Raw genomic sequence first — 20,321 nt, 5'->3', positions numbered from 1 at the left:
TGTTTTTGTTATAATTTTCTGCTTGTATTTCTCCACAGGCAGCAGAAGATGTCGTTTTCATTGGACCTGACATATATGCTATTCAAGCCATGGGTGACAAGATCGAAAGCAAATTATTAGCTAAGAAAGCAAAGGTTAACACAATTCCCGGCTTTGATGGAGTAGTCAAGGTGAGAAACTGTTTTACTCTTATCTTTATAGTGCGTGTCTCCAGGTCAAACAGTTTGTTAAAAAATGTAAGATAAAATGCAATAATTGCTTTTAAAATATACATGTCTAGGTTAAAAAAATCAATGTTGTTTACTCTGGGATTATTTTAAGTGGCATAACTTAAAAAGAACAAGAAGCTTCTTAAGCATTTAATGATTGATATTGGCTCATATTTATTTTCACAGGAAAAATCTTGGTAAGTTAACAATATTCTGGTAGAGCTCTGGATTTTATTTAATGGTGACATATATTTAATGTTTGAAACATTATGATCTCTTTATATTGAGCTTCTGTCCATAGGCATAAAACGTAAACGTTTTTCTGGTGGAAAGTGGTATAACTATGGATGACTACAGATCCCAAACATAACTCCTTAACCATCAAGCAGCTTTTGCAGCCGAAGGCTTCTAAAGAAGAACTGCAGATTTTGGAGTGTGTGTCTCATCCCCTCCTACCCTCCTTAGAAAAATTATTTTTTTTCTCATTAGAAGAGAGTTCCTATGTAGACTTTAACCTTGTGATTTGAAGTACTCTGCAAGAATTATCTCAGTGTTTCTTATTGTTACGGTTTGGGCTGGCAGTTCTTTGTGCAGGATCATTTGATGCATCACAGGATAGTTCTTGCGCCCTGGTTAACAGTATTTTCAGCTTCTTGCCCCTATTTACCTTAATCTGTTGTCCTCCATTTTTTTTCTCACGAGGAAGAGGTGTTCCCCATCCTCTCTCTGTAAAGCCAGTTCTTCCTCTTATCCTCCAGATATACCCTTTATAGACTTTAGAGACTACAGTCTTTACTGGCTATCTTTTCTCTCTTCTGTATCTTAAAAGTCTCCTTGTATTTTAGATCCTTTCCATCACCATTGCTATTAAAAATGCTCACTCACTCAACAGATGTACTAATCCCTGGGCTAAGTGGGAAGAATGTGGTGATAAATGAGATACCTATGGTCCCTCACATCACGGTGTTTCCAGTTTAGTGGACAGAAATATGTTATTCCTCTTCATAGAACACAGTGACTCCTTTTCGTTCCCCAGCTGCCATCTTAGTTCTCTCTTCCCTTTCACAGCCACACATCTTAGAATTGTCCTCATTCTCTCTCATTTCCACACTTTTCACTTAATCTTTAATATACTGCAGTCTGGCTTTTTTCTCATTCCCACTTAAATTTCTCTTGCAAAGGCTACCAGCAACCTCTCCTTCTCACTAAATACAGTGTATAATTTTTAATCTTAGTATTATCTCAATCTCTTTGAGGCATTTTGAGCCTCTTGGTCACCCCTTCCTTCCGGAAATATTCACTTCTGGCACATTGCTCAGTTCTAGTTTTGTTTTATATTTTGACTTGTTTTGATGTTCTTTCTAAGTTCTCATGCTGGTTATTCTGTCTTTGTTTCTTAAATGTTGGTTTTATTCTGGATTCTGAGTAGAATATTTTCTCTTATTGGGAAGTCTTACGTATTTTTATGCCTTCCAGTCTCAAACCTATATATCTGTTCTAGACATCGCTTCTGAATGTCAGAACTGCATACCCAGTTGCTGTTTTTATTTTTATATTATTTTGTTATTTTATTTTTTAAACTTTTTAAAAATTAAGTTTATTGGGGGTAACATTGGTTAATACAATTATATAATTTTCAGGTGTCCAGTTGCTTCTTAAACAGCTCTACTTGATGTCCCCAAGACATCTTGAAAGTAACAAGTCAAAGATGAATTCATCATTTTCTCTTTAACCAAGGATTGGCAAACTATGACTCCATGCATCTGTTTTTGTAAATAAAGTTTTATTGGAACACAGTTATGCTCATTCCTGTACATATTGTCTATGGCTGCTTTTCCAACTATAATGATAGCTGAGTTTAGTAATTGTGACAGAGACCATATGATATGACCCACAAAGTCTGAAATATATTCTGCCTGACTCATTCAGAAAAAATTTTCTGATTCTTGTTATAAACATTTTATCCTTCATTTTTTCTGCCTGAGAAAGTGGTGATGTTTTCCATGCTGTTTCTTAAGCTAAAAACTTGGAATAATTCTTGATAAATACCACAACAGAAAATTTATTTAAATTTCTTTTTGATCCATTTACTTCTTTTCTCATGGTTACACCAAGTTCCAGCTACCATCATCTACACTGGATTTCTTCATAAGCCTAATTGGTCTTCTTGTAGCCAGTCGGGGTTCTGTCCAATCAATTTTTGACACTGCAGCTTGAATGATTTTTCAGAAATCCGGATTTGATCATATGCCTGTGTTTAAAAACTCTTGAATGACTACTCATTTAAATCTTTTAAATAGCTGGACTTTATTTCTCTCTTCAAACTGCTGTTATGCTAGTTTACCTTTTTCATTGTATGTACCAGCTATAAATGACATCTTTCAGATTCTTGAAACTTCCATACTTAATTCTATCATATGTGTTGATTCTGCATCAGTCTTCATTTCCGATTGTATCTTACTTTTTGTTTAGGTCCTGGCTAAAAACATCCATTCCTCACAGAGACATTCCTTGCCTGTCTAAAGTAGATTAGGCCCTCTGCTGTATTTTCCCTTAATATCCAGCACTTTACTCATCATATTTTAAATCATTCATTTCTTCAGTAAATATTTTAAAAATGCATACTATTTATTCAACATTGTTCAAAGTGCTATGGATATAGTAGTGAACAAAACATAAAAAATACTGCACTCATGGAGTTTAACACTATAGAAGAAGGAGACATACAATAATATATAATACATGCTATGGTAAAACAGAAGACAGGGAATGCTGGAGGGTATGGTCCATTCTTAATTTTAAATAGGTTTAGCGAGTTATCTAAAGAGGAGACAGGGCAAGTCATGTGGCTCTCAGGGAGAAGAGCAAAGTACAATAGGCAGAAAGAATAACAAGTGCAAAGATGTTGAAGCGTACTCGATGTTGAAACAACAAGGAATCATGTGACTGGAGTCATCAAAAGAGAGAGAAAAGTCAGATGTGGGAACAGAGGTAAGATGTCTAATAGAGAGTTCAGACTTTATAAGGCCTTTTGGCCCTTTTAATGATGGGGTAAATTTCTACTTCCTGTACTGGATTGTAAGCTCCTTGCTAGCAGAGATTGTACTCTGTTTATTATGGCATCACTTGCACATGGTGCCTGGCACATGGTCAGTGCTCACTAAATACTTGTTGGATGAATAATGTTCTAGATAATATACATTATCTGTCATTTGGTAAGCATTTATTAGACACAGCAAAAGAAAGGAACACAACTGAAAAGCAAGAGAAAAAGTAAAACAGATAATAGAAATAGATCCACATTGCTCTAGATACTGGAGCTGGCTGATAAGAACTGTAAAATAACTATAATTAATGTATTAAAGAAATTTGAGGAAAATGGAGAAACGAGGTAAGCATATAAAGAACTTCAGGAAATTTGAATCTATAAAAAAGTTAAATAGAAATTTTATAACTGCAAAAATATGAAAATAAGGACTTTGGGTTAACAGTAAACTAAGCAGCATATAGGATTCATGTAGCATGTATCAGTATTTCATTCTTTTTTATGGCTGAATGATATTCCATAGTAGGACTATAATACTTTTTAAAAATCCATTTATTAGTTGATAGACATTTTAGTCATTTTTGTCTTCTGGTAATTTTGAATGGTGCTGCTATGAACATACATGCACAAGTATTTGTTTAAATACCTATTTTAAGTTCTTTTGGTTATGCACAGGCATACCTCCGAAATATTGTGGATTCAGTTCTAGACCACTGCAATAAAACGAGTATTGCAATAAACTGAGTTGTAATCTTTTTGCTGTAATCTTTTTGGTGGAGGGTCTTGCCTTCAATTTGTAAAAAATATATCTGTGAGGCAGAATAAAGCAAAGCGTGATAAAACAGGGTATACCTGTGTACAGGAGCAGGATTCCTGGGTCATATGACAATTCTGTGTTTAACTTTTTGAGGAACTGGCAGGCATCCAAGCCTTTGTGTAATCCCCTCCTCTTCAATTTGGGTAGAACCTGTTATTTGCTTTTCCGACTAATAGAATATGGCAAAGGGCATGTTACTCCCTTAATTAGGTTACATTATATGGCAAAGGTGATGGGATATTACTTTATTCAGTTACACTAGAGGGCAAAGTGATTGGGTTTCACTCCTGTGATTGTTTCTTCATATAAGACTCTACCTTAGGAGACTAGAGAACAGGTTCTGATTGCTGGATGCTTCTTGATGAAGTAAGCATTCATATTGAGGAAGCCCATATGGCAACAGATTGCAGTCAGTTTCTAAGGATTTAAGTGTCCGTTCTCCATCTGAGAGCTAGCAAAAAGGTGGGGCCCTGAGTCATTTAGCCAACCATCTCAAGGAGCTTGGATTGTCCCCAGTTTAGATTCCAAACGAAAATGCGTTGTGGCCCACACCTTGATTGCAGCGTTGAAACACCCTTAGCAGAGTATGACAAGTCTTTATGAAGCTATCAGCCATTGGGTTTCAGTCCTTTACTTTCTCATTTTACAGAGTTATGCAAGTTTTGGTGGTGGTTTGAATGGATCACTAGTCGATATTATTGTAATAGTTGTGTGTAGTGCCAGATGGGTGCTAGAGTAATTGGGGGATCGCTTTATAAATTATATAAACGTCTAACCTTAACCATTGTAACAAAAATTCTGGCCTTTTTGAGATCTTTAATTTGGGCTTGATTTAGTCACAAGGAAAATGAGTCTGAGTCTAAATTAATTCTGTCTTGATGAAAATAGCAGAGTCTTCAGGAGTTTAAGAAAGAAGTCATTAGGAGAGCATTTGATTTGGAGATTCTCTTTGTACAGTAGATTCTTTCTTATGAAGTCATTTGGTGTAGTGTCTCATAGGAAGAAGGAATGTTCCTTGAGTAAAGGTCCAAAGGTGACTGTTGTAAGCTGGGACATGAGAAATGTGAAGATATTAGAGATACCTATTATCTGAGTACTTTGTTAACTCAGAGATCTTGTGTAACAATGGCAGATTAATAGTCTTCCACCTGTATCAGTAATAATTAGTGAAATTTCTCCTTTTGAGTTGATGGCTAAAATTAGGAAATAGGTACTTGATTTGCTTTTGGAGTATTGCCTATTATTTTTTCCTTCATTTTCTTGTCTAATACAGAACAGTTGTTTTCCATTGTCATTTCTGTTTACAGTACCTAGTTGTCTTTGTCAAAAGATTGATATTTAATTTCTGGAGTGGGAGCATCTAATTTTATCTATAAGGCCATCAGTTTTTTTCTGGGTCTTATTCTGTGTTTGTTTTCAGGCTGTTCAAAATGTATAGATTTGAAGATCTGATAATGTAGCTATTTCCCATCCAGTTTTTGCTTGTTTGTAAAATTGACTGTTTCCAGCTTACTACTGTTCACAAAAGGTGAGGAGAGAGTTGGGGTAATAACTCCTTCAATGCTATCTAAAAGCATTGAAGAGGCCGTCTCCGAAGTCTTCAGTGGACTTTGCTAGCACATACTCTAGTAGAGTGCAATCTATTTTCATAAAGATTTTGGTGGTAGCCTCCCATCCCTTAGTTTTTATGAGCGATATGAATCAATTAATATAAATCTGGGGAACCTAGATTATACATCCCTATAATAGTTTCCATTTCTCTATAAATTCCTGTCTAGTGTAAGCTTTGGAAAGTTTTTTAAAATAAAATTATTGGAGTGACGTTGGTTAATAAAATCATGTAGTTTTCATGTGTATTTGGAAAGTCTTTGGTAATGGCTCTCAGTTCAGAATAAGACCAATAATTCAGCCGTAGTTGTTTGCCCTGGTCTATTGGGCTAACATTTAAAAGATAATACTGGTTTGAGGGTTTCTAGCCAGCCAGATGAGAAGGGGAGCATATCAGAGGAAGAAAGAGCAGGGCAGTGGGAAACGGAGGCACATAGGATGGAGGGAAAGGAACAGCAAGATAAAGACAATCAGGTTTCAGGGAATGTAAAGTTTTTCATACGGCTTTTTTTATGCCTTTCCTCTTCCCTCTGAACTGTGTCTTGTCTGTGAATTTTGTAAGGAAACGATTTTGGAATAAATTTCTTTTGGAATCTTTCTCATCTTAATTAAAAAATACAGAACACATAAAGTATTGGAAATTTTGCTTCTTTTCCCCCCCTAAAGTGCCTCTCATGAACATTCATATCAAAAGGTTACAAAAGAGTCTACTGTTATTCCAAATAATCCTTGGTGAAATTATGATATTAAGAAAGAGCATGAATTTGAGTTACAGATTTAATATATTGAAGGAGAAGAAGTCTTCACTGAGAACACAGAGTTAATCTGAGACAAACTGATGAGACTCTCGTAATGGTATATGAAATATATTGTTTGTATACTTCATGTCTTGGACCCTCAACCTGATGGTTGGTCCTAATTACAGACCTGATAATGTGCAGTGCCTTGGTGGTTTAAGGTTTGGAGGGGAGATCTCACCCAGACCCAAAATCCCATGGACAAAACGAGTCGGGACAGAGGAGAGTTCTTAAGGTTCTGATAAGGGTTTCAAAGCAAATTTAATCTGTCGAAACCTTCTGAGCTTACTGGCTCCTAGAGCCTGCTTGAAGATGAACTTCTATGTCCTATGCCTGTCTTCTTCCATATAACTTTTGCCATATGGACTTACAACAAACAATGTTGAGGATATTTTTTTATTAATCGAGAAAGTTTTGTTAGAAAGCTTCTTCCAATAATAAACATTTTCAAATCTGATCAGAAAATTAAAGGGTTCTTCGTTCATAAAGCTCCTGAACAGGAAATTGGAGCTTTTCCCCAGTGTGATACTTTTCTGACCCTTGTAGTTGGGACGGTCTCTGAGTGTGGGGCTCAGGTAGGGATCAGAGAAGCACTGCAGTTTTTGAATATAAGATCTTGAACTGTGGCTTTTAGCATGTCTTGAACAGATTTCAGTTGATGCTGTAAGATTGCCTTCCAATGATGGTGTCCTTTACTGTAGTAGATAATAAACTTGGTTATTTCGTCTTTTCAGGGAGGCTGCATTTGACAAATGTGTATTTGAATTTGCAACTCTGTTAATTTGGAAAATAGGGAAAAGTAGAAAGTAGAAGAAAATACATTCATTTATCTTTTCAATTTTGTCTCTTTGTATGTTTTAGATGACTTAAGATCCTGTTACACTCTCACATAATGATAGGTTCTTATTATCTGTGTTAACTTTAACTGTGGTGTATATACAGTTCTCAGCACCTATTGTCTGCATTAATTTGTTTAGCCACAATGAACCTGCAGGTTATTGTTTTCAGGTAAGCATTTAAAAATGTTTTTAAGGAATGCCTTTTTGTTCCTTTAAGTTTTAATACTAGTTTTATTTTTAGTTTGCTTTTAATTATTTCTAATGTAAGAGGCTGTGCATAATTTAAAATAAGATTTGGTTATGATTTAGATTTCTTACGTACTAATTCCACATTCATTTGGAACTACACTATGTTTCATATTTTTTAGTTTAGATTTAAGTAAAAGATTACTTTTGAGGATATCTATGCAGATAGAGGTTTGCTGATGCAAATAAATAGTGTAAATTTTTGGAATACCTTGTGGTTTTAGCAACTACATTAGCAATACTTTTGTATTGGAAGAATGTATGTAGCTAATTCTACCCTTTTTAAATTCATAGGTTAAAAAAAAATAGCCTGTGCGATTCCTAAGATTAAATTTTTCTTGATAACTATATTCTTTCCCTGGGCCAAGTAATTTTCATCTTCAACTTGAGTTAATATGGTTTCAGTTTGTTGTATTTCTCTTTAAAACTTGTTTCCTAATTTGAAAATTTAGAATGCTATATGGAAATGATTTACCATAATTTTCAAACATGTGCAGTAATGTTGTAATAACTGTGTTCTGTGCGTTGTGTCAGGTGGGTACTAGACTTAGGGGAATCACTTTGTAAGTTATATAAATGTCTAACCATTATACTCTACACCTGAAACTAATAAATATTGGGTATAAACTGTAATTAAAAAATAAAAAAAATTAAAACATTGCATGCAGTATTTAAGGAATGGTTTTCCTTATGTCTTGTTCTTGAGTCATCCTTTTCATTGGAGAGAAACTAATGTGTTAAAGTGTATTTCTCAAGTAATCATCTGGTATCAGATATTTGCCCTTAACAAGTTTTGTTTTACTCAACATTTTATAAACTCCATCTCTAGAATGTGAGAGCAGAGTGGAGAGTGTGCATCTGAAGCTGTTGGAAGACAGGTTTTGGAATTCCAGCCCACTCGTTTGACAAAGAATAACAAGTTGCAGACCCTGATTTCAAATAACTTCAAGTCCCCTTAGGAAGACCTGCAAGTTGACCGACAATTTAGTACATTTTAATGATGCTAAGCTCGGAGCGCATGGGCCCGTGTAGGAGGAGCATCAAGGGGTATCATGGCAGATTTTCCAGTGGAAGTGATACCTAAGTGATACTTGATGTCTGAGTAGTAGTGAGTTAGCTAAAAATTGAGGATGGTAGTGGACACAAAGCTCTACCGTCAGGAAAAATATCTTATTATAAAAGCTTGGAGCTGAGAGATCTTGTGGACTTTAGAAAGCTGCAGGTACGCAGTGTGAGGGGTTGTATGTAGTAAGAGAGCTGGAGAGCAATTGAGGATCCAGATATGCATGGCTTGAATGCTTTGCACCTGGATTTGGAGGTTATTCTTGTGACTCTGAACAGATTCATGTAGAAGAATTAACATAAAATTACGGAATATAAAAACTTATTTTGGCGTGTGATGTGGAGAATGTATTGGAACAAAGCAAAACTCAAGGTTGGTAGATGATTTAGAGTGTTCTTTCTTTAATCCAGACTAAAAATATTAGGGGCCCAAAATAAAGTTTTAGGAAGGAGTAAAATGAATGATGTGGAGAGAGATGGTAGAATTTGAATATATAAGATCATGTGATCTGTTAGATGGCAGGTGTGGAGCAGTGGGAGGAATCAAGAATGATTTAATTACCCTATTTGGTCTTAATGCTTATCAGCATACCAACTTTGGGGGAAATCATTAAACTTCTCTGAATTCCTGTTGTCTTAAAAAAGAGAAAGTAATACCCATTTATATCTTAGAGCACAGCATGCTAAAGTATTTGAATGAGTTTTGTAAATTATGCAGTGTAGGTTTAAAGTAGTAATTGTTTTTAACACCTAATTAGTCATACTTGAAACCTTGTGTTCTTTAGCAGAAAGAGCTAAATAACAACAATGACAAAAAACTAGTGTGAAAGGAATCATTAAAAAAAATACAAGGCAACAGAAGGAAATTTAACTTTGGGTGGTGAACACGCAATGCAATATACATATTTATTATTGAATCGTACATTTAAAACCTTTATAATTTCACCTAAATGAATTTTAAGACTCCCAAATTGAAAAGTGTGTTTTAGTAATTACAAAGTACAGTATTAGACATCAGTATCCTTTCCCCTTGCTAAACCAAGAATAACTTTCCTGGTGATGCTACCCAGACTTTATATTTTTGAAAAAAGATTCAATTATGTTTACTACGCTGTTTCACAATTGTAGAAATGTGCACTAATTTTTAGATTTGGAATTATATTGAAGCAAAAAGTCTTCTGAGTGACTTAGAGTTATCTGAAGCAGGAACCCATTTCCTGAAGCAAGGAGTGTTGAAAATTTTGCTTTATTTTTTATATGAATGCAGAGTTGTTTGAGAATGCTTTTTGGGTACACCGATCATCTGATCCAGTGAATTGCACTGGGGATACGTGTGCACATTTTCTTTTGCAGTATTGTAGTGCTAGTATTAGTTCTATATTATACAGGCTCAGGATGAGTGATGACCACTGGATATACAGTCAGGGCCAGGCAGGAAAGGAATAAACTTGGTAGTTTGGGGTGACGGACTGCCCATTTTATCACAGACTGCCAACCTTAATTGAGTGCTTACTTTGTGCCAGACACTGTTTCAGTATGTTTCAACCATATCCCACAGAGGCACGCTGGTAGGTAACCCATTCACCGTCACCGAGCCAGTGTTGAGGCCCAGCCTTCTGGCTCCAGCACCTGTGCTTTTAGCCATTGGTCTTTGCTGCCTCAGAGGTGGGAGCTGTAGAAGATTAACAAATAAATTAGGCGTGCAGAAAAGGCACCTGATTTTTGTTAGCTTTTCATATTTTTGTGATCTACTTATTTGGTTATAGCAACTTCACCCACCCCTCCCATCGTATTCTCTGTAAAACAGAATTTTTTTACTGTTTTGTCCTTGGGTTAGATGATAACAGCTCACGTAATGTAAATCGTGCTGAACTAGAAGAGTAAAAGAAATGATTGTGGGTTCTGTTGGCATTTTTCTTATTTCTCCATTTCTTGAACTGATGTTTTGGAATTGTATAGCTTAATACTTTCCTGCAACCCTTTCCTCGTCAGTGTTTTCAAGAGTTCAGTTAAAAACTCCAGAAACCAATTGTAGTTTCCTTTAAGACAGGCTGTGATTATAGAATGGACCATAGGGATTTTTATCACTTAGAACAGTAGAATCAAATGATATTCTCAGACTGTTACTTTTTCTTACCTCCTTATTTGAAGCCATCAGAGATATTATTGCTAATCTATTTTGCATTTATTTTTGTACTTTTTGTACTTTTCTTTGTTTTCTCAATTTTATTACTTTTGATATGAGCACAAAAATATTCTAGCTACTTGAATTGAAAATTGTACTAGCAAATTTGCTTTACTCCTTTTGTTGAATTTTTTGTGTTGGAACTTTCTAGTTTCAGGGTGGTTATTGTCCCATCTGTTAGAAATTTTCTTTTAATAAATTACAGAAAGTTATTAATACTCGAATAGTCTGCTGTTTTAATCCCTGTAAGACTTTCATATATTACATGTCATATAATTATTATTAGATGTAAGAACTGTCTTAAGAATGTTCTAAAGCTGAGTGTTAGAACCAGTTTTGCTTTTACTTCAAATATTATGAGGTTGAATTTGTGAAGAAGGAATATTTTCCTTCAGAGAGGTGTGTTTCATATAAATAAAGGGCAAGTATATTCAGTATTAATATCTTAATACTTCACATTTTTATTAAATTAAGTTTAATATCTATAAATTGAAACGAACATGCTTTCTACTACTTTTTAGTATAACTTTAACTTATAGCCCTTCAATTTGAAAACTCACTGTCATGTAAAGTTTGATTGTTTAAATTAATGAAATATTTATTTAAAAACAATAGTTTGGGTATTAATGTCTATACTTTTTTTAAGAGTAGGTTTTGTGAAACCTAAATTTCAAACTTTTGAAGTTGCATGAGGCAGTGAAAAAGGTGCTTGACTGAGAATTAAGAGGCAAAGGTAAATATTGGGCTTGATTTTGCCCAGTGTCAACAATATTTCATTGAATGTACTTTGTTTTAAACTGAGGCAAACCCCAAGCCTGTCTAGTTCTTATGCTCCTGTTCTGAACTACTGTGTGGTACTTCCTTGCTGTATATCACTTAGATTTGTGAATTTGAATAAGCCACTACATCTCCTTGGTATAAGTTCACTCACTTATAACATTGATACTCCGGAAATGAGTAGTTTTATTGATATTGGAGTAGATCATTTAGGATATTGTCTTACAACAGATATTTCTGTGGAAGCTAATAGATAGCTGTTTATTCATTCAGTAATGTGTTGATTGTGTCAATTTGCTAAGCTCTTGGGATTTAGTAGAGAGTAAGACAGCTAGTCATTGCTGTCATGGAGTTCAAGTGTGACGGTCTGTCAGAATTGAAAGACAAAGTATGAGGTGATCACACAGTAGTGGCACCTAACCTGGTGTAGGAGGACTGGAAAGACTTTCAAAGAAAGTGACATTTAGTTTAAATCTGAAGCATGCACTCCTAAATTTAAAAGAAAATGGTAATTTTTCTCTTACCTAGACTACTGGTTTCCAACAGGGACTCCTCACATTCTCTTTCTCTAAACTATTCATTTATTCATTCCTTCCTTCATTCAGTAGTCGTTTATTGAATGACTACTGTGTGCCAGGCACTGTTCTAGACATTCGAACTATATCACTGAACTAAGTAGATATTTCTGCCTTTATAGAGCTTACATTTTAATGAGATAGTGAGTTACAGAGGGTAGACAATATACATAATGATAAGTTATACACTAAAAATTTTCAAAATGCAGACAGAGCAAGGCCCCCTCATTTTCTTTCTCTTTGGCTAAATTTGTCTCTTTAATGTGGCCTGTGAGGTCTGCTTTACTGGAAGCTCACTCTTCAGGCCCCAAGCACCTTGACTGTGTCCCATCATACTTCCATTCATTAGGTTTCCTTTCAAAGTCACTAAGTCCGAGAAATTTCCTGGAACTCTCCTTTTGAATTAGAGATTCCCCCTTGTCACATGCCTCCTTTACTTCTTCTGCCTAACATGCATCTTGATCATTTCTTCATTTCTGTGCAATCATATTTCAGGCCTGTCTTTTCCACTAGACTAAATTACATGAGGGCTGGGTTGGTGCCTTTATTTTTCCCTTCTGTTTCTTCAGGGCTTAGTTTGTGGTAGAGCTGCTTTGGTGAAAGGAGGTGGGAGAGAATGGAGTTTCTGGCTGAGCCAAGTAGGATGTGCATAGGCTGGAGAGAATGCCTGGATTTTGGGGTGGGGAGTAAAGTACGAGGTGGAGAGGGACTGGGGTGAGCGGTGGCGCAGGCAGGCAGGATCAAGTATTTAAACCAAGTTAGAGTCTAAATTTGGTTCTAAGGCAATGGAGAGTCGTGAAAAGTTTGTTTTGATACCATATATTGCCCTGGAAATAATCAATTAGATAATTTGAGTAACACCTTCAAGTGTGGTCAATTTAATTTTTAAATTGTAAAAGTAGTATAAAGTATGAAATTTTGATTTTTATGCTGAAAAAGTTCAACATTTACCTAAGAGTATACAGTGATAAGTAAAAAGTTCTTTCTTTTCCCCAACTCTGAATTCTACTTCAGAGCAGTAACTCAAGATGAGGTTTTTGTATACATAAGCTTTTATGAACATCCAAATGTGTTTTTCTGTCTTAATGTAGATAAGGTCATACTTTATAATTCTACAACTTTCCCACCCCATATATATTATATTTTACATGTCTTTAGAGTTAGTTATCTTCGTATAACCAGATCTAAGTCATCTTTTCCCTGTATAGGGCCAAGGCATTTGGAACTCTACAAAATCCCATGAGGCCCTGCAGAACAGGCCATACCTTCTACCCCTGCTTCATTTTGCCACTTCCTTATTGTGGACCTTTTTTCAATTTCTAGAACATTTTAAGTACCTCCCTAATCTAGGCTTTTCGTGCAAGTCATTCCTTCTATTTAGGATTCTTCCTCCTTAGTCTTCCCATGGCACCTAGCTGTTGTTTTAATAGGGGAGCAGAATTTATTATCTTCAGGTTTTAGTTTGAATTTTACTTCAGAAGGACCCTTTCTGAGTAGTCTGTCTAAAATTGGTTCTCCCTCTCACTCTCTGCCTCAGTACTATTTGTTTCCATGTAACTTTTATGTTAATTCTCAATTGATTTGTTTACTCTCTTTTCTGTTTCATTAGGCTGTAAGTTTCATGAGGGAAAAAACTATTTCATGTATTGCCCAGTAAATATTTATTGAATTAATGTATAAATGGGTGAATAAGAACATATAGATCAACCACATTCTTTTTAAAGGCTATGTAATATTCCTTTTTAAAAATAGTTTATTTGAGCCCAACTGACAACATATGCCAGGGAGCAAGATCTCAAATGCTCCCTATATTTCATTTTATATATCTACCAAATGTGGTACCATTTCTTTATTGAGAACCTTTTAAATTGTTTTTATGATTTTCATTTATCAGAATACCACTAACAAATTAAAAATAATGTCTATGTATCTTTCTGTGTGCATGTGAGTATATCTGTAGGATAGCTTCCTAAAAATGAAACTAATAGAGTGAAAGGTGTATATTCTCAAACTTTTGATAGGTACTGACAATTTCTTTTAACAAAGACCGCACCATTTTATAGTATTCCAGTAGTGCGAGTAGTGCTTGTTTACCTTCAGGTTGTCACTGAAGATTATTATCAAACTGGCAGATGAAAAGTGCTGTATTATTGTTTTAATTTGTTTGTCTAGAATTATGACTAAAGTTGAACACATTTTATATATTATCCTTTTGGACTTCATTTTGTGTAAACTTAGTTCTTGGCTCATATTTTCTGATGATTATTGGCCTTTTTCTTGTTAATTCAAATTTTGTATTAAAAACTTATAGAGAAGCTATACTGTGTGATACGTCAGTAAGAAACATTGAATTTAGAGTTATATGGGGCTTTTTATCTCTTTAAAAGTATTCTTATAAAGCTGGATAAGAAAACTAAATGTGCTCAAGAACACTGGACCTGGGTGTATTTTTTTATTGTTGAAACTGATAATGGTTTTTTAAATGTCCAGTACATAATATATCCTCAATCAAATATTTTGGAATGAATGAATGACAAGAGAAAACTAAAATTTTCAGGTAGTTTGATTTCATTTGGAAGTTCGTTTAGTTAGAATTTGCTCTTCATAGTAAGAGAACTTAAGCATGCTGATTAGTTAAAAGTCAAAATTGTTTTGTGGCAGTTTATAGAAGTGCTGGATTTGTGACAGTTAAAGAGTTTGCTTTGTGTACATATATATCTTTTTACATATACATGTGTGTATATACATAAATAAATGACAAAATATAACTAATGAATTCTATGAATTATCTTTTAACATCTGGCTGTTAGTTCTCCCAAGGTGACAGACTTTTTAGACAGCAGTTTATTTCCTCTCAGAATATCTTTTGCAAATATACTATTACACTTCTGGAAGAAAAAACATGTTAAAGTTTCCTTCTAGGCTTCTTATAATCCAGTCTCCATCAGCCAGCACTCTTCCTGTATTTTGTTCGCGAGGCACTAATTGTCCGCATTTGGCAGGTTTAACACTTCCTGACAGAGAGGCTATTAAGGGGAAGTATTCTCCAATAACTGTCACTGGCTTGAACAAAGAACCTTCAAACTCAATGTGTGGAAACCACTAACATTCTTAAATGGCCCTTTTCATGGATTTTTATCCCTTTAAGCTAAAATTTGGAGAATGTAGGATCAGCAAAAACAGCAAGGTGTAATAAAGCAGTAAACCTTGATTTTAGAGTGGGAGGTATAGATTTATCTCTGACTTGAAAACAATTGTTATTTGGAAAATCTCATTAGCAGATGTGACTGCTTGGAGTAAAAAAAAAAAAAAAAAGACTTAAAACTGATGTCGCTTTCAGGACCGCTTTGAACTTAACAAGCACCTATTTGTGGAGCAGACTGGCTAATGAAAGGAAATTAAATTTTTCTGACAACTTCCCCTGCCAACCTCCTTATTCAGGAGATGTTATTAGGTACTGAAGACTTTTAAGGAAGATTTTTTTATTAGACATAAACGAACCAATTGTAAACATCCCCTGTTCCCCACTTTGAGGAGGATTCTGACATGGTTTCTCTATATTTTTAAAGTATTAGCTTAAAAGCTTAAAAAATACCAACCTGCATGTTAATATTTTAAAGTTATTTTCTAAAAAATTTAGGCACACTTACCAGCTAGCTAGTGGTGTCAAAATATCATCATTTCTTGTGCTAGTTACTGTGTCACTGAGTTTTAAAAAAGTTAATTTACTACGAGGCTTTAACACCTTTTCAGCTTTCTCTTTTTTTGTTATTTGGGGAAATGTTTCAGGAATGTCCTATGTTGGATGTGATATGTGAGAGTTAATATTCAGTGAAATGGTTTAGATCAAGGGAAGTTTTTTTTCTTTTCAGTGTCATCGGTTGATATTTTGTAATAACTAATCCTTACATTCATAAACTCTTACCTTGTATTTTTGGAATACATTTTCTTTCGTTGGCTTTTTGGAAGTTTTTCCCCCACTAGTTGGTTCGTTGAATTTAAAGTTTTAATTTATGTAATAAGATGTAACCAGTAAAGATACAATATTGAAAAAAAGGATAAAATTAAAAGAAACAAAAGTAATGGAGATTTCTAAAGGAACTGTTGGGAGGAACAATTGACAATTTTTATAGATACCGGAAATTTACTTTTTTATTTCTGGAAAATCTATTGAGCTTCTCCCAAACAATAGAGAATCAACTCCCCCTGCTGACAGAATCTAGGAAAACATGACATATAAATATCAGAGAAACAAGTTGGCCGTGAACAAACTTTAATGATCTGATTTATGATTCAGTATCGATTGTAAACATCCAAATTCTGCTGTTAAATTCTAGCAACTGCACCAAATCATTTGGCAATTCTGGTAGTGCTTCCTGCCAGCTCATTTCAAACTGCTTTGAGTTTCTTAATATAATAATGGTGAGGTAGAATTTACATTCCACTTATGGTATTAATTTTACATTTCTCTGAATGAAAAGAGTTAGGAGGTTGTAAAATTGAACATTAAATGAATCAGAGGAGACAGTGGTGCAATATATGACTGCCCTAAAGACATTGTGCAATGGCTGATGGGATTAATGTTTAGTCTCATTTCCTGCTTTTACAGGATGCAGATGAAGCTGTCAGAATTGCAAGGGAAATTGGTAAGTTCTTAAATTAACTTTGGTAGAGTTTCTGTCTTTCAGCAGATATGGTTGAGTAAACATGTAATAAGGAATTCCCATAGAGCAAATAATATTTTAATAGTTTTTCGTTTCTGATTAGTTGTTGCTCTGGAAGAATTTATCAGCTGAATTACTGTATTTTGTTATTAAAGTCAACTTTAAAGAGTAATTTGACCTTAATTATAGCTCTTTTGTAAGACAAAATCACTGGCTAATTAAAAGAAGGAATTGTCTTAAGAATTCTTGAAATCGAATGTAATGCAAATTTTTTATGTATGTAGTTGAATGCAACTTATTAAAATTAAGAACATATATAATTAAAGTGAAGGTATCATATTTGACAAGGCTCTTCAAGTTTTTATTTTTCCTAAGATGTTCAATATCAACCTAATAATCTTACTAGGAAAGAGAAAATAGAATGCGAGAAATTAGAACTGAATATTCTAAATCGGAGTAAAAGGTAAATGGAAGGACATTTTCATGACTGTTTTACTTGACCGTTTTAGGTATAATTGTACTGGAGCAGTGTTTCCCAACTTTTTATTTTCAAAAATCTTCCTGAGCTCATGACAATTATTGTATTTTCAGTATCTGGTAATTAAAATGTACAAAGACATACTGTTATCATGGGTTAGCAGCGCTATTAAATAACTTTGAATTTTATTAACCAAATTAATATTTGTATATATTTGACAGAAATTTGTAGCTATATGAGAGAAATTAGACAGTGCTTGGTAGTCAGGAATTCACAGCATCTTCCTAGTATTCCTACACAGACAAGGCCAAGCTTTTCAGAGAAGCCTTTCATGTTAATATTTCTTTAGTTGTGGTTTTCGTATTAAAATTGATCATTTAGAATTATTCATTTGGAGACCATTTGATTTGGCAAAGCTTACATAATTGTGATATGTGAAGTATCTTTCTGGTTTAAAAGTGACCACTTTCATTAGTAAATATATTCTTTGCAATAGGGGCAGTCAAACTTAGCAGTTAGTTCTTCAGTGATGCTTGTTGCATCCCTGTTTCTAGTTGGATCTGGCTAAATTAGCTGGGTTTGGCGCATTGCTAAGCGTGTTTTGTTGTTTGTGTATTTTGCAAACATTTCTTTTGCTAGCATAGGTCCCGGACCTAAGACTAGGCCCTAGAAAATAGTATTTTATCTGACTACAACATCTCTTCACTAATCATTTCTTCAGATTCATCAGTATTTTCAAAAAGCATTTCAGGGCTTCACAGGAAGATTTGCTAGATTGCTGAAGAAGTTGGACTACGTGGAACTGATTTGTGTTTATTTCTTTGGGAAAATCAAAAGCTTTTCTCTGTGGTTTGAAATCACTGGCATTCCTCATAGCCTAAGAGGCATGTAGCATAACCTGCTGGCTTTTCAGATTTTTCTAAAATGACTTCATTTTATTCTCTTGTGTACTTGTAGATTTCAAAAGTTGTTCTCGTTTTAGTTTAGATACTATTGTTATCTACTAAATAGAATATAATAATAGTGTCTACATTAAAAGGACAGACTATCTGGAGGAATTTAGAGAAATAAAAAGAGATTAGAAGAAAATCTTGAATTACACTGATGTGCCACAGTTTGAATTATGAATCTTCTACTTGAGCATTTCCTTTGTTTAAACGGTAGGCTGCAGATTGCTTTGCTTGCTTTAATGTCCTGTCTTCTACCTTTAAAATAATCTGTGACCTTTAAAATAACCAGTGAGTCATGATGGGACTCTGACCAGTCCCCAACACATGATTTTCCTCTTAATATTTTAATGGTGTGCTTTACTCCCCTTTCAGTTTTTTACTACTGAGGTCACCTAATTCAATGTAAGGCTCTTTGCTTTATATTTGGGCACATTCCTTTATGACTCCTTTCCTATTTCTAGTTCTTCCCCAATTACACCTTTGCATTTGTGAAATAAATGATCGCAATGATGGGTATTAAGTATAAAAGTGCTAGTGTTGTGCTTATGCTGAAAGAAAGGGAAGCCATAAAATTTGAGGTGAAATAAAACATAGTAAAGAACCAGGGTCATCAGCTTCTTTATAGAGGCTTTTGGAATTTCCTTGAAAACCCCTTCTGAACCACCACGGAAACCTCCCATAAAACCCTTTTCCCTCAAGTGCCAGCTTCCAAAATAGGTAAAATTACATATTATTAAAGTCTCTTGGTTTTCTGTGTTGTTTGGTGAGTCATCAGTTTTGTTTTCTATTTTATTGAGATATATCACATTTTAACTACATTATAATTTTGATGGGTCTTTGTGAGTTCATCTGAGAGTTGAACTGAACATTGATTCCATGGGAAAATATGTTCCTAGTTCTAACTGACTAAATTATGATCAAACCTTCAAACCTATAGGTTTGTAAGTTGCAATTGTCCATGTGTCATACCTACTCATAGATTTCTCTGTTTTACCTCTCTATGTTACATGGTGAAAGTGAAATTGATCATTTTTTGTGTGGTTTCCTCCTCTCAAGTCTTTACTTCTGGAAATAGGAATCTCTGCTGCCAAAGGAGGAAACTAACTGCATTGAGCATTGATGAATTAGATGTCTTTTACATAATAGTAGCTCTTGTTTATGGAGCATTCTTTCCATGTAGCAGGCACTTTGTGAATGTTATTTCTAATGCTAATTAGTGGGTTAATTATTTTCATTTACATTTAAGAAACTAAGGATTAGAAATGGTAAGTAATTTGCTCAAGGTCACAGAACTAGGAGTGGTGGGCCTGCTTTAAATTTAGGTTCATTTAGCTCCTAAAAACCATGGATTTTTCATTATACTTTGACTAAACTAATGAGATTAAAGGATGAGAGCTAAAATTTGAGCCACCACTTTGTTTGGAATACTGTAAAGCACTTAAGCATGCTATATGTGGAATTAAATAGACAGCCTCTTATCATTGACAGGGTGAGAGACAGTTAAGACTTAATATGTTACTTCCAAGTACTTGTTTTTTGGTCTTCCCCCTCATTTTCTATCCTATTTTTTCCTTTGACCTCTCTCAGTTTAAAGATACAGGGCTCTTGATCCTCATTTTATCTTTAACTCCACAGATAGACACCAGTAATCAGTGAGCTTGATTTGCATCAAAGTTTGATCTTTTTACTGGATTAAAGGTCCCTAATACAATCAACCCAAAATCGATTCGTAAAAGGAAAAACTGTAAATCTATAAACCTGTCTTTTAACAACTTCTAGATGATTCTGATTCTTTTGCCTGTTTGAGAATTTCAGGTCATGCCCAATTTAAATAAAATTGCAAGTCAAACTCCAAACCTCCTTCTTCCACAGTTTCTATATCTCAGTAAATGTCACTCCATTCATTCAATGACTAAAGCTAAAACCCAAGATCTATCCTGGTGCCTCTTTTCCTGTCATCCTATTGTCAATCTATCAATAGATAACTGTCAATTCTTCATTCAGAATATCTCTCATACCACTCATTATCTTTACTACCAACACTCTCCTCCAAACTTCCATTGTCCTT

The 20,321-nt window shown here is 34.5% G+C and overlaps 1 protein-coding gene across 5 annotated transcripts in view; it reads left to right on the top strand.

The window, feature by feature from the left end:
• The window catches only part of PCCA (propionyl-CoA carboxylase subunit alpha), a 321,747-nt gene that overhangs the window by 91,162 nt on the left and 210,264 nt on the right, over window positions 1-20,321 (top strand). For 3 of the 5 annotated variants that reach the window (XM_016123140.2, XM_016123141.2, XM_016123139.2), the window contains exons 7-8: window positions 39-170; window positions 16,771-16,807. In XM_016123140.2, coding sequence (XP_015978626.2) covers window positions 39-170; window positions 16,771-16,807 — 169 coding nt within the window. Of the gene's footprint in view, window positions 1-38; window positions 171-16,770; window positions 16,808-20,321 lie in introns of those variants that run through there. The other 2 variants (XM_036228824.1, XM_036228825.1) reach the window with 2 other exon arrangements.

The sequence above is a fragment of the Rousettus aegyptiacus genome, unplaced genomic scaffold (assembly GCF_014176215.1).
Source record: "Rousettus aegyptiacus isolate mRouAeg1 unplaced genomic scaffold, mRouAeg1.p scaffold_m13_p_11, whole genome shotgun sequence".
Taxonomy (NCBI): Eukaryota; Metazoa; Chordata; class Mammalia; order Chiroptera; family Pteropodidae; genus Rousettus; species Rousettus aegyptiacus.
The sequence above is the reverse complement of the archived record's forward strand: the minus strand, read 5'-3'. Positions and strand labels throughout refer to the sequence as shown.